Source organism: Psammomys obesus, unplaced genomic scaffold (assembly GCF_907164565.1).
Source record: "Psammomys obesus unplaced genomic scaffold, mPsaObe1.curated_primary_1811, whole genome shotgun sequence".
Lineage (NCBI taxonomy): Eukaryota > Metazoa > Chordata > Mammalia > Rodentia > Muridae > Psammomys > Psammomys obesus.
This window is the reverse complement of record NW_026596046.1, coordinates 31,663,218-31,687,448: the sequence shown is the minus strand read 5'-3', so window position 1 is coordinate 31,687,448 and position 24,231 is coordinate 31,663,218. Positions and strand designations below refer to the sequence as shown.

Here is a 24,231-nt window from a genome sequence, read left to right as displayed (position 1 = left end):
ACAGGGCAATTGGCGATCATCTCGAGTGATGGTTCTCACATATTTCAGAAATAGAATCCTCTAACAGATGACATTTTCTAAGGACCTCAAAGCAGGAAACAAACCAAAAGAAGAGCTGCCCTAGAGGCAATGGAGACAGGATTCCTCTCTCCCTTGGGTGGTTCTGAGGGCAAGTTGGTGGAGCCTCTGAAGGAGCCATCCAGAAAGCTGCCAGGATCCTTCCTTTTTATAAAGAGGAGAGTGAGAGGTCTTACTGTTTGCCACTAGGGAGTTAGTAGCAGGAGGCTGGCCTATGGACCTTACATTTCTGGGTTAGATGCTAGGTACATTGGTGTGTTTCCAGGAGCAACGGTGGCGATGAGGGTGTTGCTGGCTCAAGTCAATGCTCTGTGAGATTAAGGCCCTCTGGACAGCCACTGATGGCAGGTTTCAGGCGACAGTGCAGCTGCAGTTCACATTCTGTCCATTCTCCTGGCTCAGGAACCCCCACCCTTTCTTTTCCTGACCTATGGAAGAGCTACTAATAAGGCCTGTGGGTATTAATAAAAAAAAAAACCTCAAACTTTCTCCCATCTTTATTAGGCACCCAGATCCTTACTTCCCTCAAGTGATAAACTTTTCTCTGTTTGATGAGAAAAGCAATTAACACCAGGCTTGTAAGCAGCTGGTCTCACTAGTGTCAGCTTGTCCTTTCTGAAGGCAACAACAAATACCCACAATGCACTACAAGCCTCACCCCCTCCCACCCTACCCCACCTCACCTCACCTCACCTCACTCTGCACAATCTGCTAATGCTAATTCAGTCAGCGGTTTCCTTCTGAGGCCCTTGGTCTAAATGCAATTACATGGCAAGCCAGTTAAGCAGGCAAGGCTCAGCAAAGACTTTCGGCCCCGTTCTGAAGGTCTCTCGATGTATTTATGTGAAATTATCTTTCCACTAATGGGAAGGGTTTATTCCATCAATTGTATTCAGCTGGTACTGAGAGAGGCTTGCTTTAATGGAGGACAATTGAATTTTGTATTGCTGGAACTTTGTCCTTCCAGTGAATTACTAACAGATCTCAGCACCCGATCCTGGCTACTATCCAGCCTCCTGACATGCACAATACCTTCGGATTCTGCCTGGATGGTAACCAGCCCTCTGAGGGTGGTTTCCTTCACGGGGCTGCCCTGGCTGCCCCTGCCCCGCGCACATGCAGACCAGCATCTTCTGATTTATCTGTCTTGTGGGGAATTTCCTGGTTGTTGGGAAACATTAAATCAGCACCATTTGGCTATCATTTAGTCTCCATTCGGCAAACCAGAGCAGATGCAATTTTAGCACAGGCTCCTGCGGATCGCTCTGGATTCTGGAGAAGATTAAGTCGACTCCCCCAGCCCCTGCAGGCCATGGAGGCCTCACGGCAGGACAGGCATTTGGCTCAGAAACCAGGTCCTAGAGGAAAATGCTGCCATTCTCGTTCTGTTTGAGCATGGTTTTCAGCCGTCAAGAGAACCCTGTTTAACATTAGGACTTCCCTGGAGAAAAGAGAGTGGGGAAGGCCTTTTGTGGAGGCCTCTGCATGTGCTTCACGCCATGTGCTCTCTTTGTCTAGGGAGGTTTGAAAAGCTATGAGCACTAGGATTCCCAATGAGCATCTCCTTTATACAATTATTCAATGGCTACTACCAGTAGAGTATTGGTAAATGTTTAAGGATAGACGAGAGAGTGAGAGTGAGAGAGGGCAGGAAAGTGAGACGGTGAGGGAGTAGAGCAGTTGCAGTTTGTAGTTTCACCCTTTTCTGTGGTGTAAATAGGCCCAGCATGGCTGAATTAAAGCTACCAACTTGATGCCACTGAATAAAAGTTGGGAAGAAATGCACAATGGGATCCTATCATGCAATGTTTCTATCTCAGCGTACATCATCTCAAATAAGCTTAAAAGCAACGAGAACTATAAAACATAACAAGATCCTTAGGAAGTGATAAGTTTTGAGTATTTATAACCTTTTAATATAATTCTATTTTATATAGTCCAGCCTTGTAAATTTAAATTTAAAAATTTATTTTATGTGTATGAGTGTTTTGCCTGTGCACCACGTGCCTGCCTAGTACCCATGGAGGTCAGAAGAGGGCACCGAATCCTTTGGGACTAGAGTTAAAGACTATTGTGAGCCAGCATGTCGGTACGAGGAATCAAACCCGGGTCCTCTGGAAGAGCAACCTTCGCTGTTTAGCAACCAGTATGCGCTCGGATGAGTTAGTATCTATATTCCCCTGGGACACTGACTTCATGCAAAAGGTCAGGCATGGTGTTATGGATGGAGCTAAGATACAATAGTTGCTTCTTTGACTGTGAAACTCTACATTGGCAAGAAACACTGACCAGGGGTGAGAAGCATTGTCATTCTTTAGGTCGCCCAGATAGCTCATATCACAGTCCTGTATGTATGATGCATATGCTAGCTAGTTTTTTTTTTTTTTTTTTTTTTTTTAATTTTTCAACTGGATATGATCTGGGGTCATCTTGGAAGACAGAATCTCAACTGAAAGTATGTCTCCATCAGATTGGCCTGTGGGCAAGTCTGTGAGGGCATTTTCATATCAGTGGCTGATGTAGGAGGGCACAGGCCAACCAATGTGGGCAGGTGGTCCTGGACTGTAAGAAAGCAAGTTGAGCAAACCATGGTGAGCAAGCCAGTAAGCAGTGTTCCTTCATAGTCTCTATTTCAGTTCCTGCCTCAAGCTTCTTGCCTTGAGTTCCTGCCCCCCAACCATTCATGATAGACTATGATCAGGACATGGAAACCAAAAAACTCCTTTGCTCCCCCCATGCTTTCAGCAGTGGTATTTTATAACAGCAACAGAGAGTGAACTAGGACGATGTTTCCTGTTTTCTCCTCAGTCACTTTCTTGGGATAATGGAAGTTGGAGGTATTTTTTTTTCTAGTCATCCTGAGAGCTGTTCCCACTGTCATCACTTCGGCAAAGCTGTCACCAGCTCTTCTTAGTACAATTAATCAGCCTTTCCTCTGGGCTCCACTATACACAGGCATCTCTCCATGACTTTGATTGTTCCCCAATTATTACACTCTTCACATTTCCAAAGCCATCTCACATGCCTGGGGCTGTGACTCACTTCTAGGTAGAGTAAGCATGGCATACAGCTGACCAAGGACTTGAAACTCAGAAAATATTTGCTCAAGGTCACCCAGAGATGAACTCAATTGGCTAGTCCTCACTTCCGGCTCCTTCCTCTGACTGCTGTGTCTACAGTCACAAAGGCCCCAGGCACCTCCTATGAGCCAGGCCCTGTGCTAGGTGCTAGAGTTTACTTAAGTATATAAATCCCAGCTCCTGGTTACTTGCTAGAGCTCACAAAAGCCACTTTGAAATGGCCTAGTGTTTGTCCCTGTTATCAGAGCATCAACACATGGAATTAGCATATGTCAGGCAGCTGGGACACAAAACAAGCAATTAGGCTGGGTGAACCCTGCCAGGCAGCAGTGCTCCTGCCAGGCCAGCTGGGGTGGTGTCACACATCCTGGCATTTGCCCAGTGATACACTTAGAGCCTGAACAAGGTGCCCTTGCTGGTGGCAATATGATCTGCTTGATTGCTTCCTGAGGCCAGAGGCCGGGCTTGGGATGGAGAAGACTCTGCTGGAGAGACGACTGATGGATTGCTCTCCAGCCCTTCATCCAAACGGAAGCGAGCAGATTAAAGAAAAAGCAGCCTGGACTGCCACTCACGGGATAAAAGCAGAAAGAACCGTAGCCGGGAAGTCACAGTTCCCTGTTCTGACTCTGGGAACCAGGTGGCTCTGGAGAGCTACCCCTCATTTCATCCCAATCTCATGTAAAACAGAAGAATTGGAGGTTATGTTTTTCTGAAGAGTTTTAATTGTTTTCCCCTGACACTATGCAATCCAATTCAAGCAACAATCAAAACAGGTGGCTTCAGAATCTTAGTGGGGTTCATAATGTATGTACTCTTACTTCTAAGCTATTCTCACTATCATCCACTGACCCTGCTCCCTAGAAATCTGCCTGTGTGCCTTTCAGACTCAGCCAGAGCTTTCACCAAGCAGTGGCCACCATTCCTGCCCCTCCCCCATGCTTCTGTAGAATACAAGTCACACAAGACAATCTTATTCCCAGAGTGGGCTCAACTCCACAGAGATGGGCCCGGCTGCATTTCCCTCATGCTCTGTTCCCAGCACTGGGCATGGTTAATGCTCATTTTTCATAGGCTAAAGAAAACATGGTCCAAGGGACTGCTTGTCCTAGAATTTGAGTGCATGGCATGACAGATACTCTTCATAAATTATTTACTGAATCAAGAGATGAGATGCTCCTCTTACTGAAGGTAAGGGTGGTGTCAGAGAACCTCGAACGTCTTGACCTTGGTGGGGCTGCGGTTAGAGACCCCAGACTGAAAGCACTGAAACTTCTTTCCAAGGTGGGAAGCCCACCCCAGGTTGGTTTGCTTGGCTTCTGCTTGTAGCTCGTTTTTGTTTTTTTTTGTTTTTTTTTTTTATGTCAGAAATCAAGTTAGGTTTTAGACTTACTGTCTGAGGTATAATGTACACATAGGTAAAGTAAGTGTTAAGTGAAGGGAGAGAATCTGCAACTTCTCGTTTTCTTTTTCAGTTATTCAATGAAAGCAGCTGGTATTCAGGGCACTGGAAAAATCATTAGGGATCAAGGTTGCAAATGCTAACTGCATGCTTTCCCTGCCTTACAGAGCTTGCTGCTCCGTGCCGATATTGGTTATGTAAATCACCACACTGCATAAGGCACTTTAAGTGGATTTATATGCCTGACTTGTACAAACCTTTAAACTGTCTTCTGTGAGCTCTTGCTGACTGAATGGGATTTTTCCAGCACCAACCACAATTTATCCAAAGTCTGTGAGAGATGTGTCTGTCGTCTTACTGCTTTTAAAGGAGGCTGGGCTGCAGGCCCAGACCAGGTTGCCCTGAGCCAGTGCTTTGTAGCGTGAAACCTCTTTGTATGTTGTGCTATGTTGTGTGGCATTAACGAGATGGTTAGAGCCAGCTGGAGATGAGGGCTGCAGCAGCATCTTGCTGTAGAGATTTCCGAACTGAAGATGCTGAACTTGGAACATGCACGACTCAGTGGAGAACAGATGCCTCTACCGTTTACAAATTTGTGACCTTGACCTAGTGATTCAGATTCTCTGTGCCTCAGTTTCCCACGTTCTAAAACAAGAGCTGAGTCCCTCTGCGCTGTGCTTTGGGAGTTGGAGGTAGAGACTTAAACATATTACTACTTATAGAAAGTATTCCTAGCAATGCCTGACAAGGAGCACACTAATGGCAAATGTTCTGTGTTATTTCTGCATACAAGCTTCAAACAGCAGTTGGATTTCTGGGTATTTTATCTCACTGAATCTTCAAAACACCCCAGCGGCAATTAGGAACTTCATGACACAGAGAAGAGTGAGTCTCCTTTGTGCAAGGTCACTTGCCCAGGAACTTGCTGTAGGTCCCCTCTCTCTGCACTGGGCTGTCTCTGCATCACCATAGCCTTCTCTGCTAATGCCTCCTGTGATGGACAAGGAGGGACACGCTTAAGCTGCAAAGCAAACAGAGATGGTAATTCCTTTTGAAATCAATAAAGGGATGATCAAGTGGCCGAGGAGGAGTTGTTAGCTGCTCATCAGGATGATGGGAGACGTTGCTGCCTGAATCCTCAATTGGATCCACCTTGTTGCTTTATCATCATCAACAGTCATTTCAATGTGGGGAGGGATTTTAAAAAACCAACATGAATAATATATTACGGCTGACATTTCGGAGGAAGCAGGATCTTTATCTTTTTCCATCTTCCAGTAGGTAATTTATCAATGTCTTTCTTTCCTTTTTTTTTTTTTAAATCTTTTTTTTTCCCTTTTTGGTAACTGATGGGGGGTAGCCTGACAGCTCAGCTTGTTTTGAAAGTGCAGGAGTGTAATTCAATAATAAATCCACTCAGAGGCCAGCTGTCAGGAAGTTGGTGCTTATCTGAAGTTCATTAGAAGATCCTCACTGCTCAGGCTCTAGGAAAGTCTTGGTGGTTGTGTGAGGCCTGGGACAAAAGTGTGGGCAGGAGTCTGGGACAGGGAGTGAATGCCCATCTCTCATTCAGTGGCCCCAATACTTGGGTATGCTTGATGGTCAAAATGATATCACACATATGACCATTTCTGTTTTCCCATTACTTTTTCCTGTTGTGAATTCTCACATTTAAAATTTCTGAAAACATTGGGCTCTACTTATGGGCATAAAAAGAACTTCTGAGGGCTTAAGAGACACGATGGTCATTTCCCCTCTGTTCAGAGCTGAGTTCAAGTCTTGACTCAGACACAATGCTTTAATGTGGTTTGTGGAGCTTTCTGGATCTTTGCCCATAGGTCCCTTTCTGGCCTTCTTCTATGTCTCCTGTAGGCCCTCTGTGCTAAGCATGTTCATCTACCTGACTTCATAAACCCACCTTGATTTCACAAGTTAGAGCATGCCTCCTAAAGAATCTCACCATAATTATCTTCCAGCTCCATTAAAATCCTCTATTTTCTGGTTACCCCAGAAGCTTATCCTGTTCCCCATCTTGGTTCATCAAGCTAGCATGCATTTCTAACTCCTGTGTGACTGAAACCCAGTAACACACACACTCATTCACACACACATCATAACAAATGCACACATGAATACACATTTCACCCCCCCCCCCACATATCCGCACACTCTCATGTACACACTCGCTCACACATTCATACGCTCTCATGAATACCCTTATCATTTTGGGTCTTTCCCCTCCGTGCCCAGCATGTCCTATCTGCTGAGTCTTACAGCATCTTGTCCACCTTCTATCTGCTAACGGAGAGAGCTGACAAACCAGCAAGACTTGTCAATGTCATATCATTCCTCAGACCTAGACAGAGTTTTCAGATGTATTCTCAACCTATATTCAGATAGCTGAGGCTTCGGCAGACATTTGGGCGGTCATTTTGCCAGCACATCTTCCTGTCACCCTTTAACTTGTCCAGCTCTGGTAACCAGTAACTGTTTACACAGGTGATACCTGCCCTATACCCAGCCTCCCAGTCTTCTTAGTTCTGCTCAGAAGTCTGCATGGCCAGAAGAGGACACTGCTCAGCCTTGAGGCTTTTCTGGATGGACTCAGGCTGTCATCCTTTTCAGCTGTCTGATTCCAGGTTCCACGGTCTGGGTCTTATTTGTTTGGATAGCTGGAGACCCTTCTTCCATCTGAAACCTCAATGACGCCTTTGCTCTCCCTCAAGTCTCAATAGCAAGCAGCCCTCATCATATTTGCCTATGATAACCGGTAAGGGCGGTTGGGCATGGTATCCTGGTTATAGAGAACAACGGTATGTAAGTTATCTAATCTGGCAGTGGTGACATCTAGGTTTGTATGTGTCCTCCCACTTTAGGGTCCCTCAAGGTTATTCATATCTACCCCTTTATGGGGTTATAACATTTACCCTGGAAGAGTGTCACAGGGACTGTCTTTGTTAAGCCTATGCTGAACATGTGGTCTTGCCAAGCATCGCTGTGGACTCTAGGACACAGAAGAGTGGGTTAGGGTTTGGATAGGAGGTGTTTCCTGAAAGAAACATGTGCAGAAGGTTCAGTCCTTAGCTGGTGGATCTAATAAGTAAGAGGTGACAGAATCATGAGGGCTCTGACCTAGCTGGTGGATGGATTCACTGATGTAATCTCCCGCATTACTGGGACGGTGAAGACTGCAGGAGGCAGGGCTTTTGTTAGAGAAAGTAGGTGACTGAGGGGCATGTTCTTGGGGCCATTGCTCCAGGTCCCTTCCCCAGTTTTGCTCTGCCTCCTGGTTACCATGAGGCAAGCGGCTTTGTTCTGCCATACACTCTTGCACCATGATAGTCTGTCTCTCTACAGGCCCAAAGCAATGAGTAAGTCACCATGGACTGAGACCTCTAAGCCGTGAGCCCAAGCAAATCTCTCCTCCCTTTAAGGTGCCCTCATGAGTACCTGCTGGCACAATGTTAACAGATGTTAACTAATGTTAACAGAATGGCCGGGGGGGAGGGAGGGGGTGACCTTACCTGTTTTTCATTCTTCTGTTTCTTCCTCAGCTCTGAACCACCACTGTGATTTATTCCATGGAGTCCAGCTTCTTGAGGAGCTGTGGCTCACTCCCACCTAGTCCATTACTTCTGGCCCCAGACAGGGTACAGAAGCACAAGCATGCATCCTCTATCATGTAGCTTCTAGAGTTATGTACCCCTTTGAGGACTCTCCTGATGCTTTACACCAGGCATAGGGTAGCTGCTGAGGAGAGGTCTGGGATATGAGAGTGGCTTTTTGCTTCCATCACTCATGCAGGGTCCAGCCAGTTCTAAGCAGTGGCCTTGAACGTTCACTCTGAATATCCCAGGGCCTGACATATGGCTGTGAATCTACAGAGCAATGGACTTACTCTTTGGAGGCCCACCATCCCTACGGGGCTCAGAAGTGCTGTGCAGTGACAGTTTGCATCTTCGAAGCTGTTCAGTGAACTTCAAGACAAACTATACAACTTGCGGTGCAGCACATAGGATGTCAGGATGAGGGTTAGGTGCAGACCTACATGGTCACGGAGACATGGTCACGGAGACAGACCTGCCTGTCCGCCACTGCACCCGGTGCCACTGGATCCCTCACTAACAAGGGTCCCAGCGTCAGCTGGCTGGCAAGGGTACGGCCTTTTCTTATCTTCAGATAGTGATTCAACAATCTAAACCCATTTCTCCATGTATGGCTTCTGGACTTGTCTGGAGGGCAGTTGATTCTCAAGCTTTGCTTCCAATTCAGAAAATGGAACTGGCAGCTCTTAACACCATTGCCTCTATCACCCTACCATTAGGTAATTGTCAGAGGTGTTTCTGGGGAGCAGGTACTCCAGGCTGAGCCTTTGTGAACTTCTTTCCATTTAATTCTCCTGGCAGCCCCCTAGCACACACATTACTCACCCTGTCTCTCAGACAATGAGACTGGACCTCTACAAGCTTAAGTCCCCACCCCACCCCCAGTCGTACAGTGGGGAAAGGAACGCAACTGCCCTTCAGTCTGGGTCTGTCAAATTGCAAGGTCTGTGCTAGTTTGGAGATACGCTACCACTATGAAAGCTACCATCCCTAGATCTCCTGTTAGGTACCATGTCTGGGTGGAGATCTTTTATTTTCATCTTTTCTATGGCTGCTATGAAATATCTACTATATTTCATGCACGCATGGCTTATTGTAAAGCCAGGAAGGGAACGCTGGGCCTCTCCCACTACACTTAGACCACCCTCTCACACGAGAGAAAAGCAAGCCGCAACTAGAGCTGATTCTACTTCATCCCAATGACGCAAAGGAGGGTTTTGCTTCTCGGCCCATTCGAGGCTATTGAGGAAGCGTCTGCTGCTTGGTGTTTCTGATGACTAGCCACCTAGGATTATTTTACAGAGGGGTGTTTGGGGAGTCCATGGTGATTGATGGCGATTTCCTAGATCAGCAAGGAGCAGGTCATACTGATTAAGGTGAATGTCGGGAGAGAGGGATTTCACACTAACATTTTGGAACCTTCCATTATCTAGTCATTTGTAGAACAAATACCATATTACAGGCCCTTCTTGAAGTGTCACAGCTTTGGAGAGATGAATAGCCTCTGCTTTTAGAGTGTATGAAATTTAACTGAAGGTAACAGATGTATAAACAAGGGCCCGAGAACTGTCTTCTCTGGCTTCTGCTCCAGTTTGATGTCTGGCAGGTAATCTAACCCTGCTGGACCCGGAATCCTCAGCATAAAACCAAGTAAAATAGATAATGTGTCCGTTGGTCCCCTCCTTCCTTTCATACTTCTTTTTTTTTTCCTCCCCCTTCTCTCTCTTTCCCCTTCCTCTCTCCCTTTTATTTCTTCATTCCTCAGGCAATTTATCTCTACCTACATTCCTTGAGCAAGTACTGTTGCTCTAATGAGTGAGATGCAAGACTTCCCTGGCAAATCAGATTAGATGGTGGCAGATCCTGGCGTGACTGGAAGGACAGGGAAGATCCTGTCCCTCATCAGAGCCACGTGCACAGGGGTGGCAGAGCTGAAGTGGAGCTTGGCTTTCCCCTAACACAGGCTTCTCGGGTCCCCGTGAGCTTTCTGTTCTGGAGAAGCAGTGCTGAGACCCAGTGCAGGTCCACAGCATCTCGTCTTGTAGTGCTTAAGCAGCAGGCCCAGCACGTAACCAGGAGGAGACCCCGGAGATATGTTCCTGCTGGCACGGAGCAGGCTGGCACGAATAGGGCACTCCCTAAACAGAACAGCTACAGGCAACTGACAAGCCGTAGCCCTAATCGGATGCCATATGGGCCGGTCATGAAAGGCTGAGCAAGGAACATTTTCCTTGGTAGAAATATTATTTATACCTGCAGTTGATTAAAAGAACTCACGCCAGGGGAAGGCCCACAAGCATACACACAAAATCACACAGTTGAATGAGATAGCAGCAGCTTCCTGCCTAGGAAAAAAGGCAGAATTTCTGGCCAAGAAATGTCATCCTACCCGGCCCCCACTCTGTTCCTCACTCTAGCATGTGACTTATATGTGTGGGAAAGCCACTCCACCCTTTTTGTGGTGTGTTGAAGAGTGTGCCCTCTAAAGCACCCACCAATCCCTGTGTGGTGGGGGTGGGGAGTGATATATGCATATATCAGGGGTTGAGGTTGGGTGTCTTCTTCTACTGCCCTCTGTCTTAGTTTTCCAGACAGGGTCTGTTGCTGAACCTGAGTTTGCCATTTCAGCTATAGTGGCTGGCCAGCAAGCTCTGGCTATCTGCCTGTCTCTGTTCCCACAGCTTTTGATTTCCAGATGCGTGACTCTCTGCCCTGCAGAGTGGTTCTGTGGTTTAATGTGGATTCTCGTGTGTGCATGCGTGTGTGTGTGTGTGTGTGTGTGTGTGTGTGTAAATCCTTTCCTTACCCTTTTTCTGCTCAAGATGGAAGCCATCAGCCTCCTTCTAGCCCTGGTTCTACTTTTAGATGCTCATCCTGGTATCAGACAACACCAGCATCTGCACAGGAGACTCCCCCCTCCCCCAACATCCTCACACCCATCTCTACCCAAGCCCTACCGATTTCTCATTCCCACAGTCTCATCTCTTCCCATTTCCCCTCAGGATGGGGACCCTCAGCACAGGAGTCCTGAACATGGAGTGGTCATGGTCAGTGACTTCTGGATTCACTGCGCTGACACACGAGACATTACTGTCTTTCTTTCCGGATACTGTTGGTTCAATGCCCTGACCCGGGGAGCAAAGAACACAGTGCCATTTGGCTCCAGGATCCACCATGCGTCATCTTTTTCTGAGATTTCTTTTCTCTCTCCTCTGGGCCTCCCCTCTTTCACTTGCCTAGTTAACTGTCTCTCATCTTTAAGACTTGTTTCTCCTCCTCATGTCCTAGATTCTCCTGCCCAAGAGCACCTCCTCTGTGCCCCTTAGGGCCCTTGCTGTACAGTTTTGGCCAAGCAAATTATAACTGTATTCATTTTATACCCCAGGAGACAGTATGTAACCAACAGGCAGACAGTATGGTCTACTCATTTCTGTCATTCTAGCACTGGACCCAGCATGGAGTGGGTCTCCATGAGAAAATGTCCAATGGATGACACAAATGTCCAATGGATGACACAACTGTCCAATGAAAGACTGTGTGGACATGTGACCTGAGGTGCAGCAATGACCTCTACCTCCAGGTGAGTCTTTTATCAGCTCTGAGGGCAAAGAGTGTCAACGCCCTTCCACTCATGTGGAGACCACAGGGTCCAAAAGAGCTGACTGCACAGCGGGTATTGATCCAAGATTCCCCTCAGACCTTTGATTTTTCACTCTCTCCACCTATCACCCAGTGGGACTCATAATTTGGAAGGCCTTGGACAGCAGTTTTGTCAGTGTGGGCACTGGAGGCTGCTCCTTTGAGACTCACCCACCCTCTCGGCCTCCTCACACCCAGACATGACTCAGTATCCCTCCAAGAGCTGCTGCTGGCACTCAGTGCCCACGGACTCACCCTCCATCAAAGGGGTTCTCTCCAGGGATGACATGTGTGCTGTCCCTGCCCACGAGGAACTTGATGCGGTCGTAGAAGGAGTGCAGGTTCTGCTGGGATACGGGGGCCTGTGTCTCTTGGATGATGTCCAGAGGGTCAGGGGAGCCCAGACACAGCGGGTTGACATGACAGAGGGGCTGGAGGCAGCAGTCAGGATCCATGCAGTCCGCCAAGCCATCTGCAGGGGCGACAGAGCATGTAGTTTATACGGTTACGTTCAATCAGCCATGTTTGCCTAACTTTCTCTCATAGGCAAACTTGAAACGCAGCTGTAAGCCTAGGCTTTCTCTAAGCACAAGGAGATCCAGGTATGAGACCTTGCCTCAGCCGTTCAGTCTAATAGGTGATACAGATAAGTACGCACAGGAGACTCTTCTAAAGAGATAGCAGGAAGGGTTTATGGGAAATCTCAGAGGAGAGAGAAGGCATGGGCAGATGCTAAGGTAAAATGCTGGGGTTTAGGAGGGCTAGCCTCCGGTCCTTGCCTTCTCACTGGCTGAGTTGCTTCTGGTTTATGATACATTCAATGGCAGAAAGAAGAGTGTTTAAGGGAACTTATTTTTAGTCAATGGCCAAGCTTCTTGGTTGACCCCAATCCCAGTTTTCCCCCATAAGTAAATTAGGGACAATCATCCCTCACAATATCCCGTCTTTTTCTCCCATTTCTTACAGTGTCCAGCAGTGTGCAGCCTCCCAGAAGGAGGCTCAGCGACAGAGTGGGCAATAGGGACCAAATGTCAGCCATGACTCTTCCCATTGTATGACCTCGGGAAGTCACTTATGCTAGAAGGTTTCGGCTTCCTAGCTTTCTCTTTTTTTTTTTTTTTTTTTTAAAAAAAATTACTATATTTTCATCAGTGTGTGTATGTGTATATAAAAGCATTTATCATAGTGTGCGTGTAGAGCGAAAGGCACAACCCATGGAATCTTCTCCTTGCACCCCGTGAGTCTTAAGGATCAAGCTCGGGTTGTTAGGGTTGGTGGCAAGCGCCTTCAGCCATGGAGTCACTTCGTTTGGCTGGCTTCCTAGGTTTCATGGGCAGTTAATAAGAGTGTCATCTAAGCTTCCACTCCACAGTACACTGTAGCACCGCCTTCCCAAATCCAACACAGTGTTGGACTGTTAGACATAGAGTGTGTACGCAATAAAGGGGAGCTTCCCTTTCTGACCCTGAACCTGGAACATGGTTCACTGAAATGGGGGCTATTTACCTGGCAGAATCACCGTCTGTTCCTCCCCCCATTGTTTTGTGTGGTAACCTTAGCTCGGTTTCTAGCACCCAGGTAGCACTGCCTAGCAAAGCGACCCCCCTCTCCTGCCGTCAGCAGGTTTCGTCACACAATCCCTGCTGCCCCCATAAGACGCTGCTTAAACACATAATTACAGCCCAAGCAGAGGTTATTTGCATTCTGCTACTGATGTTAGCGTGACAGCTTCGGCTGCCGCATCCATAACTCTACAGAGACACTCCATTATTCAATCCCAGTGAGCAGGGATGCTGACCATTAAATCAGCCAGCACAATTGAAGGGCCGTGAAAAGTCATGGCTAATTTGAAATTTTATTAGCTCTTGCCTCCTCTTGTTTACCACCAAAGTAGTCCCTGGAAGCCAGTCTTTTAACTTTTTATAAACACTGTGCTTTGTGGTACCTGGAAGGGACTGTTTCCTGTCAGGGAGGGAGATCTACTCTGCAGACTCGGAGAAGGTGAGTCTGGAATGAGGGTGGTTCTCATCGACAGCTCTATTAGGTTGATGAAGATGACAAACGACAGTGGTGTCGGGCCAGGAATTGGGCTAAATACTTTATAAGGAATGACGGCCATGGCTCCTACCCATTCTGCGAGGTGGAGGCAGCCATTGCCATCACTGTCAGTTCAGAGAGGAGGAACCATAGGCCAGAAGTGGTAAAGGTGACTTAGCGATGGTCATAGAATATTCGGTAAAGAAGCTGAGGAAGGATCTGAACTCAGTTCTTTCTGATGTATGGAATGCACGGAATGCTGGAGAGACTTTCAGGGACTAGTTTTTAAAGTGGAGGACAGGAACTTGGGAATCCCACTGAAACAATGCCTTACCATGCCATGCTCAGTGACAGCATGCAGAGTGCTAAAGGTAATTTCTCTCCTGCCAGATGCCCACACCTCACCCCCAAATGAGCTATGTGACTGTCCAAATTGCTTCATTTTTCCAAACCTCAGTCTCTAAACCTTTAGCTATGCATAATGACAGACAAAGAAAGATGCTTTATTCTTTAGACTCATGAGTCTGCCCTATTGCCAGGCACGAGGAGGCTTCCTTTGGGTGTCTTGTGACAATGAGACAGATTGGCTACAAGAGCTGTAGACTGACAATCTGTCTCCAAGCCTGGGATACGACACGCATGCTCTACAGTGAACCATATGTCATACCTTAGGCATTTTATTTAGGATTGTGCCTTGCATAAGTTCTGAAAAATTCTTCTATAAACTGGGACTGTTCCTTTACTTTTCTTTAGCCCTTTATTCAGGATACTCATAAAAGCTTAAAGGGCCGTCTCTTATTTCCTGCCTTTCAACCTCTTCATTTCTACCTTTTTATTTGTGTCTCCTTCTGATATAGTTCCTCAGGCTTCTATTCTACTTCACTCAATTTTCCCTTCATTTGTGTCTGGTCTGCTGTTTAAATTGTCCCTTGGGTAATTAATTTCAATGACTATACTTTAAGATTTGTGGATGATCTCTTTGGGACTTTTCAAAATCTGCCCGCTTCTCCCCCCTCCCTGATGGTAGATTGTGCCATCCTTATGGCTTTTACACATGGGTTTATCTTTGTAGCCCTATAAAAGCTTATTTATGGCACAGTCTCTCTCGGATTAAGTTCTTGGGAGTGGTAATCCTTTCCTATGCCATAGTTTGTCAACCCCAGCCTGCGGTCAGCCTCTTCCCACCTGTTCTAGAATTCTCACTGCGGATCTTACATGGTTGGCTAAGCCCCCTACATAGTTTCTGGTGGTTTCTGTCTGCCGTGCCAGGGCGCCACTCACCCGGGACAGCCATCTTGGTGGTTTTCTTAGCTTGGCATTAGTGCTCTGGTATGCAAGATTAGGTCAGGACCTTCATGCTGTAAGCTCTGTCTCTTACAGACGTTTCCATTTGTTCCCTAGCTCTAAGGCTGAGGACGGCCTTCACGCCTCCCCCTCTGTTCTAAGCCTGTTTTAGAGCTAGCCTCTCAGCATTCCAGTGTTCTGTGTTGTGTCAGCAGCAAAGCCTTGCTGTGAAGTGCCCTGTCACTACGAGCGTGTCACAGCTTCTCTGCCCGCTGTCCTGGCTGCGATTTCATCTTATTTCTGAGTTTCAGGGTTTCCTCTGCCTCCTACCCCTTCTCCTTTTCTGACTTTTAAAGGTAAATTGTTATATCTTGTGGTCAATAGGGTACTATGATTACCTACTTGAACATTTTGTTGGAAACAAATGTCCCAACAAAAGCTCTGATCTTTTTGCCTCCATCTGTTAAATGAATCATCACGAAGCCTCCTTCACAGAGATGCTATGAGATGTACGTGTGCGTGTGTGTGTGTGTGTGTGTGTGCGCTCGAGTGTGCGTGAGAAAGAGAGGTTCCTATGCAAGGACCCAGCCAAGGACAGTTACTAGTGGCTCTGACAGGTACTTCCTGTCAGCAAGTATCATGGTATCCTGGCAACCAGCGGCCATTTGATGGAGGCCTGGTCTCTTTCTCTGCATATATTCCAGGCAGGATTCTGGGTACAGTGTGACCTCAGAGCACTGAAACAGATAAAGCCAGCCATAGTGACACATGTAAGTTAGGGTACTGGAGCTCTCAGGGGCCTTTCAAACTAGTGACTGTGAAAAGAAGAAACCACATGAACCACACTCTTACCAGAAACACTGGGATTGTAGAATTGCTCTCTGTGTACACGGTGGGTTAGTGATTGTTGCAAGGCCAGAAACTCTGCCTGCCTGTACCTTGTTATGCTGATGTTCCCTCCTCATACGTCTGACAGATATTTGCTGAGCTGTGAATGGGCAGCTCTCCCACCATTGATTTTTAAGTGAGACACTTAAAAATTTTGTGATGAATGCAACGTCCGTCCACAAACCTCACTCTCAAAGCTGTGTTATACAAGACCAGCATTTGGACAAAATCTTTGTTTTCAAAGTCGCATATGGCAGCCTGTACCACTGTATATGCCTCTTCCACAATGTGTGTGTGTGTGTGTGTGTGTGTGTGTGTGTGTGTGTGCGTGCTCCTTCACAATTCAATTTTCTGGGGCACAGATGATAAGTTTCAGAAGCTATGCATGATAAGGAGAAGTCATGCTTTGGGACAGAAAAGTAAATTCTGGGGAAGAAACAATCCCTCTGTAATTTTGGAGACTAATGGTTTGGAAGAGTTTATATTTTCTGAGAACCTCATGACTTACTGTACATTACAAATAAGTTGGTGGATTTATTAATTTTCTATGTTTCATATTTTTTATAATTTCACTTAGAGGCCCTCATTTTATCATTGAAGGTCAGTGAAAGAAAGAATTACTCTCAATGTCCTTCAAATTTTTCAATTTGTCTCCTAACTTAAGAACTCAACTTTTGGGAAAAAAATATTTTTTTTTTCTCTAGAAACTGCCCTTTTCTTTTAGTTTCTGAAAACTCACAATCTTCCATGACGATAGGATAAAGAAAGAGAAGAAAATGTGGAAACTTCCTTTAGGGTTCTTGGTGGGTGGAGGGACGTGGCAGGGCCATATCCAGGAATGACTCGGATGATGAGTGGTAGGCAAAGCAAAGGGAAGAGGGGTATGGCTAGAAGAAAGGCAGAATCAGGATAAGGAGCAGGGGAGGCCAGGGTCCCTGGGATAGTGTATGACACTTTCTGAAGGGGCTCATGTAGTCCTGGCCCTTTAAGCTGAGACCCAGGGTACTCAGACACTTCCAGCTGTGGTCGGTGCTACTGCATCTCATGTGCCCGTCAATGCCTGCCCGCAGGTAGGTATCAACTGACCTGCAGAAGCGGGGGAGGGGAGACATTCGGGCTAGCAGCCGTCGCTCTAGCCATGTACTGCACAGGACTGAGTTGTGATCTGCTCACAAAAGCCCAAGGGTCGGAGGCTGTCCAGCTTCTTGGGATTGTCCAGAGAGCAGTGGTTGTGAGGAGGGAGTGAGAAGTGAGGGCTTGGTGTCTTCCCCACTCGGTGACTACGGCTGGAGCTTGCACAGACTGGGCACGGAAGTGGGTGACGCCCTGTGCTGGATGCATCGCTCTTCTTCGAGAACATATCCTACAGGCCTGATTAAATGGCTTCCTCTTTGCTATGTGACTCCAACAATTGCTGTCCCCGAATGGGCACTTGGTAGTAAGTCTCTTCCTGTTCTGTGAGCATGCTCCTTGGTGAGAATGAATGAAGTAGCCTGCCTGATGGTCACCTCCTGGCATCTCCATGCCACTGGCTGTCTTCATCAGGATTAGCCTGTTGTGAGTTCTACTAAAACTAATGGGTGAGCTAAGCCTTTCATTTTTACAAAAGAGAGTCTTGGTTTGAGGTTGAGGAGGAGTAATTTACCCAGTGTACGCTGCCAGTGAAGTGGCAGAGCTGGGAATTCGGTCCCTCATCTTCCTCTCTACATGGATGCCAGTCATTTCCACATTCTATATCTGTTTATATCAACGTTTTGGGTATCCTGGTTCCCCCCATCCCTGTTCCCATTCCACAGGGACAGGAAATGCCCTGCTTATCTCTGCATCTTTCTCTACAGCACCTTTTCTCTGTATAAAGGAACAAATGCACAGATGATTAAGCTAGGCTCTCAAATCTAACTGACAGATCAGTTTGGCCAGGCACACTGAGGGTGGGAGCTGTGGCTGAAGCCATGCAGGAAGAGACCATCCCTCTCATGGAGAAGAAGGGAAGCTCAGGGGGTGGCGGAGATTCCCAAGGCAGGGACCCACCTGAGCCCAAGGTGGGATATATCCTGGAGGATAGAATGCTTAAATGCAAACTAAGAATCAGTTTTTACTGTGGCTGTTTGAAGGCTTCCTTAAACTGGTGGTTGCAAGTCAGTCTCTCCACCAGGTTGCGTCAGCCACAGATCTTGCTGTTGTTTGCAGTTCCACCACAGAACTTTCTTACAGGAAGCTGGGAGCAGCCCTGGGGGAGGCCCTGGGGAGGGAGGGGAGAGTGTGCCTCCCCTTTTCGTACATATCCCAGAGAAGTTTCTGTCATTTGCTGTAATGAATTCTGTGCCGTCTTTCAAAAGGCCTTGTGAAATCTTTATCTGCTCCTTAGAACACAAGATTTTTAAAGGTCAATTTCTCTCTTGTCTCTTATCACGAGAAACGTGGTTTAGAGATAGTCTGGAGGGTTACCAGATGGTGGGGCTTTGTGTGAATGCTCCATTCCCACTGTGGGAGATGGGGTGGAAGGCGGGGGTGGGGGAGGGAGAGTGGGATGGAGAGCTTTGTTCTCAGTTTTCTTGAAATTTCTCCTGGGTTGCATCTGTCAGTTTGGGTATCACCACCATGATTGTCTTTCATGGGGCCGAGAGCAATGGAAGAGATTATTATATATTGAAGCCGCTTAGAGAGGTTTTATCAAAAAGGATGTGGCTGTTTAAATTCCAGTGGAGTTTTTATTCTGGCATCTTCTTTACAGACTTTATAGCTCCTGTCTAGTCTAGCTCTCCTGCTGGTCCACTGTGTGAGGCTGGGCAACTTGTTTCATTTCTCTCATACTCACTGTCCTTGTATGTAGTGTCTCTGCCTACAAGGGGGAGCTTTGAGAATGATGCATATGTCGACATTTTATTCTACACATATGTAATTGTTTGGGATAGATTTCTTTTTCAAGACCAGGTCTTACTCGGTAGCCCTTGTTGGCCTTGAACTTGTGATCCTCTTGTCTCGGTCTCCAAGTTATTGGTGTGAATCAGAATCGTTGTTGTTAGAATTACTGGTGTAAATCACCACATGCAGCTCGGAATGCAGATTTTAACAAAGAAAATCAAAACATAGTCAAAATCCACCAGTATATAAAAGATTTGTCATACCTTTATGTGAAAAAGATAGAATAAAACTTCACAGAGCAAAATTTCAATGAAAAATAGTTATAAAATAAATACATTTTTATGATAAACACGATGCTCTGTGATTTCAGGTGGAAAGAATCAGAGAGTGACACATAGAAATGACAAGTTGAGTAACTCATCCGAGGTGAAGAGGAGCAGGGGAACCTGAATTCGGGGGAGGAGATTTTGATCTTTGTGTTACACTGCCTAATCACAGGCATTTTAAAGTTATAACCTGTAGTTTTTACTGTGACCTTGCAAGGGAGGCTCATCCCCTCAGCTGACAGTCACTCTGCACAGATAGACCACTGTTCCACCATCTTTGAATTCTCGTGGATGGTCGCTGTGTGTCAGTAGAGAAGATGTGTGTGACAGCATTTCATGAAGGGATTTGTATAGGGTAAGATCCTCAGCCACTGAGAACACACAGAGGAAGCAGTGCTGCGTGAGTGTCAGAGCCCCCTACCCCCGCACTTGCCCCTCTGGGCCCTCTCAGAACCCAGTTCTCTGGGGTGAAATCTGGGGTGAAATCTGAAACATTCGAGATGTGCTGAGCAACCCAACAGAGGCTCAGGAGACCAGCTGCTTCCTAGACACATTCAGGATGCTTCTAGTTTTCAGTTCAGACAACAGACAACCACACATGAAAACAAAACAAACCAATAAAACTGCTCCCAATTCAACCATATTGTGTAACTGTTTTTTTTTTTTTTTTTTTTTTTTTTTTTTTTTTTTTTTTTTTTTTTGTCTCACAGATTAAAAACACAGCAATAGCATTCTTAATGAACCTTGGGATCCAAGTTGAATTTGAACAAGATTGCTTTAGGCCTAGGAAGTTGGAAAAAAGGAGGAAATGGGAGTTTCCAGGTAGCCTGCCGGGTTTTGGTGATTGACAAGGGAGCCAGGTCTGAGGTCTGGGTATAGTGAAAAGCTCTTACGCAGCCAGGCCTCCGAGATGCTGGCAGACTGCTCCTGGTCAGTGCTGTGAACTGTGCAGAACAACACCCGACCCCTGTGTCCTCTTCCTCGGGAGACTGCGAGGGACAAAATACGACCTCCCTCACAGTGTCACCGCATGGGTACACCATTGAGCTATAACCTGTCAAATGATACAGGGGTTCTCCCATGGTCTAGAAGGCCCTGTGGCATTTCTTCAAAGACTGTTCAGATCTGGGTAAACAATCCCACATTTTGAGGAGAAGGAGGAGGAGGAGAACTCTCTAGGAGAAGCAGGCATGCTCTAGATGCACAAGGCCACAGGCAGTGGCACAGCTCGAGCCTGGGGTCCTAGTCTGGGCCAAGCTATTGGCTTTCTGTGTGACCATAATGAGATATATGAGGTCACTTGTCTGTGTTTCCCATTTCCTTGTCTATGCCATGCAGGGGAGGAGAAGAAAGGAGACAAAGTTTCTTCTAGTCTAGACTCAACATTAAGCTCTGCTAATTTCTCCTTCAAGCCCCTCAGTTATTTCAGCCACACAGTGGGCCTCCAGCACTTTCTCCCCCGAGGGCCTCTTGCATTTTCTCAGCCTGAATTACTTTCTGGCATTATGCTGCATCCCCTGCCTTAGCCGACTTGAAGGTGCTTACTTCATTCTGCTGTCATTGGAGTTAGTCATTTGGGTAACAATTCTTTCCAGTTGACTGTGAGCTTTCTGAGGGAGGGAGACTGGGCCGTGCTCACCTTAGATCCCCTCAGGAGAGACTGTGATGCCTTGTGAAAGGCAAAAGCCAAGAACATGTGTGCTTGGCTGATAGAAAACAGCCCAGTGCTAAATTTGGCCTCTGTGTGTGCTCCTTGCACAGTGGCCTGGCTTTTCCTTCTACCAAATTGCCTCTGCTTGGGCAAGGCCAAGAGATAAAGGGGCCACTGAGAACAATCTTTGTGCCTTCTGGTCCTGTAGCTTATTTTATCCATGCTACCTTGCAAAGGAGGGGCCCTCTGAGCCTTCTTCTGGACTCTGCCAATAGATAGAGAGCCCACTGAGCTTAGGAACTTAGAGGCTTCCTAAGTCAGGCATGCCCTTGCTTCACAGTTGAGAACACAAAGATGTGTCCTCCCAAGATGGTTGTATGTATTTCCGGTTGTGATGACCCCTGGGAGGTCTTCCTGGCTCAAACTGTCTCTTCGTTCTCTCTGAGGCATTTGACAGTATCAGCCGAATGCCTGGATGTTCATCTGTGCCATCTGGGACCCAAGATATCCAGTCCCCTCCTGTTTCTTGTCTTTCTAGGTTACACACTGTGCAAGCACAGAGACCTTCTGATTTACTTCTGCAGCCCTGGGAGCTGGGGCTTGAAGCACTGCAGACGCTCAGTGAACATTTGTGGAGCAAATGAATGAACTCACAGCACAGCTTTTGTATGGCTCTGCCACAAAGTACGTACAAACTCATTTTGCTCTATAATATGCTTCAAAAAACGTACAAGGTACGTTCTTCCACAATTGGGGATTTTTCTGGTTGTTCTCTTTTGCTTTCTGCTGGCTCATGGCTCAGAGCAGCTGGAGAAGTCTGCTAGTCCCTAGGGTCTGGATCATTTCCTATAACATGGGGCTTGAGGCTACTGTGGGCCCAGGTTTTCTGTGAAAACTGTGTTTTTTGTTTTTGTTTTCAGTGCTGGCTGTCTCTGGAGCATGACCACCAGGGTGTAGAGTCTGGTGCTACATTTTATGGAGAGGAACAAACAAGCCCTGGTCTGTAGCCTGTTCTTGCATTGTGTGTATGGGGGACTATGTGTTCTCTGAACATTGCAAAGGCGTTTAGTTCCTTATCTGCCCAGATGTTCCACAGCTGTTTGAAAGTTTGGGCCAAGACCTCAGACTCTGGGGAAGGGAATGACTTCCCAGGGGAGCTTCTCTCCTTTTTCCTTCTTTTCCATAAACATCACTGTTTATCGCTGGCCTTGCAGCCACACACACAAAACATAGTGGGATGCTGAGGGTATCATATAGACAGGGGAGGCTGACCACTTTCCCACAGACAGAGCCTGAGTGCTCTGTCTTACCTGAAGACGAGGATGCTTGGTACCCTTATCCACATTGCCCTGCCCTTTCTACATCATCTCTTGAGAACAAAACACCCCTTCCCTCACATAAATCCTTCCTTCCCTAGTATCATCTTCCTGATAAATGTTTTCCTATTCTCACAACTAACACATAATGCTGCAACAGCACTTAGCATAAGCCATTAACACTCAGCCTCGGGACTTTCTCTTCCCTGAGGGTTTCTGGAGGATGGACAGGACTCAAGCATCTCTGCGCCTGGTGTAAGATGTGGTCCTCCATAAGAGACTCTGCATGTTTGGGCATGTGAACAATGTCAAGTTTCAGCTTGATTAAGGGACACGTCAACACTGTGAGGTTTCGGAGGATACACACCTCTGCTTAGAGATCACGGACCCCATGGGCACCTTGTTCATAAATTATTCTCATAGTCCTAGTCTAGAGGTTATCTGCATGGCTACCTTCCGGATTTGGGCAGTGGACAAACAACTCTAGGGCAGCTCGAACAAACATCAGTGCTTTAAAGCAGCTGTTCTGGAATCTCAGAACCAATGCAGCCAAACTACAATACTACACACTTGGCCTTTGAGCCTTATGGGGTTTGAAATTGTAGAAACATTCTAGGTAAGAAATTTCCAAAAGGTAGGACGTGGAGTTTCTGGTTTACAGTTTCTAACACGCAGTGCACCAGGAAGTCTCTGGATTTAAATCAATGAGGGATGCCTAGATGTGCCAGCCGCCAGCATTAAAAAGAAAAGCTTTTTTTGTTTTCATATCTCTCTTATTTTTTCACTAACTCCCTCAGGTTGGTAGAACCAGATTCTTCCAGGTGGGAATGTGGAGTTTATTAGGGTTGTCTTTATGTAAGTTTACACAATAGAGAAATGAAAGCTGTTTTTACGGTTGGTATAAAGACTTGAATAATCTTCATGGATAAACTGCTCCATTTTATAACCGAGGAGAGTAAGGCTCAGAGACAGCCAGTACCATGCCTATGGAGGCATGGGGGGTTAAAGTCAGAGTTGTAATTTTCACCCCGAGTTAACGAATATTCCGTAAGACTAACCCCTCTTCCCTCGGGTTTTGACTGCCCAGCACTTGAAAAAAACACAAAGCAAACCTTTGTGAGAGAGTGTGAGGGGAAGTGGAGAGGCCTTGGTCCAAGTGAGTGAGTCTCCGCCCCTGCAGGGGCAACCTCCACAGCATCTGAGATACTGAAGAGGACCACTTTTTCAAACCCTGGCCAGGCAAGCCTTCCACCAAGAACTTCGCTCAGGACCCTTCTCCAAGCCTTCTCTCCATTGGCCAATTAATTTCACTTACATTAGATGCCAATTAATTTCATTTACATTCACTTATTTTAGTGAATCAAAATTTAGCAACCATAGCACCCATTCCTTAGGCCACCCTAAGGAATGCGCTCTTCTGTCCTCTCACTGTGGCCTAGGATGTTGGTACCCTGCTAACCCAGCGATTTCCACTCTTTTATCTTTGTCTCCTATCAGAACTGCCCAGGGTCCACACATGCCGGATCCCTACCTCCGTCGTTGTCTTTGCTGTCTCCACAGGCAGTTTCCATGGATGTGTCACAGCCAGCTCCTCTCCAGCCCAGCTGGCAGACACAGTGCCACCCATTCAGGTCCAGGGTACATCTGCCATTTCCATTGCACAAGCCAGGACAGCCCTCTGCAAGGCAAAGTAGAGAGTCAAGGCCTGGTGCCCAACAACTGCCACCTCTGTGCTCACGCTACACCTGCTGCTTAAATGATGCTTTCAAATCTACCAGTCTCAGCAGCCTGGGAGGCCGGCGCCACGAAGAATCTTCACTTTACAGAGAAGGCAACAAAGACTCAGAGAGGTAAGGAGACTTACTGAGAATATGATCAGAAGCAGCAGTGACAGGTCTGGAGCCTCAGCACCTCCACCAACACCTCCCCCCCGTTTCACAAGTGATGGAGATTTCCTAGCTGCTGTTAGTGGGTAAAGTCTGACAGCATCTGACCAAAGAGGTCTTCCATCTATTCTTGACCCTTGCTCATGCTCCTGTTTTTGGTCACCTTGTGTCTTG

At 46.8% G+C, this 24,231-nt stretch overlaps 1 protein-coding gene across 2 annotated transcripts in view; it reads right to left on the bottom strand.

Annotated features, from left to right (window-relative positions):
- Positions 1–24,231, bottom strand: part of Tenm4 (teneurin transmembrane protein 4) — a 697,438-nt gene that overhangs the window by 74,158 nt on the left and 599,049 nt on the right. For both annotated transcript variants that reach the window (XM_055623346.1, XM_055623347.1), the window contains exons 18-19: positions 23,703–23,849; positions 12,060–12,276 (exon numbers count right to left, since the gene is read on the bottom strand). In XM_055623346.1, coding sequence (XP_055479321.1) covers positions 12,060–12,276; positions 23,703–23,849 — 364 coding nt within the window. The remainder of the gene's footprint in view (positions 1–12,059; positions 12,277–23,702; positions 23,850–24,231) is intronic.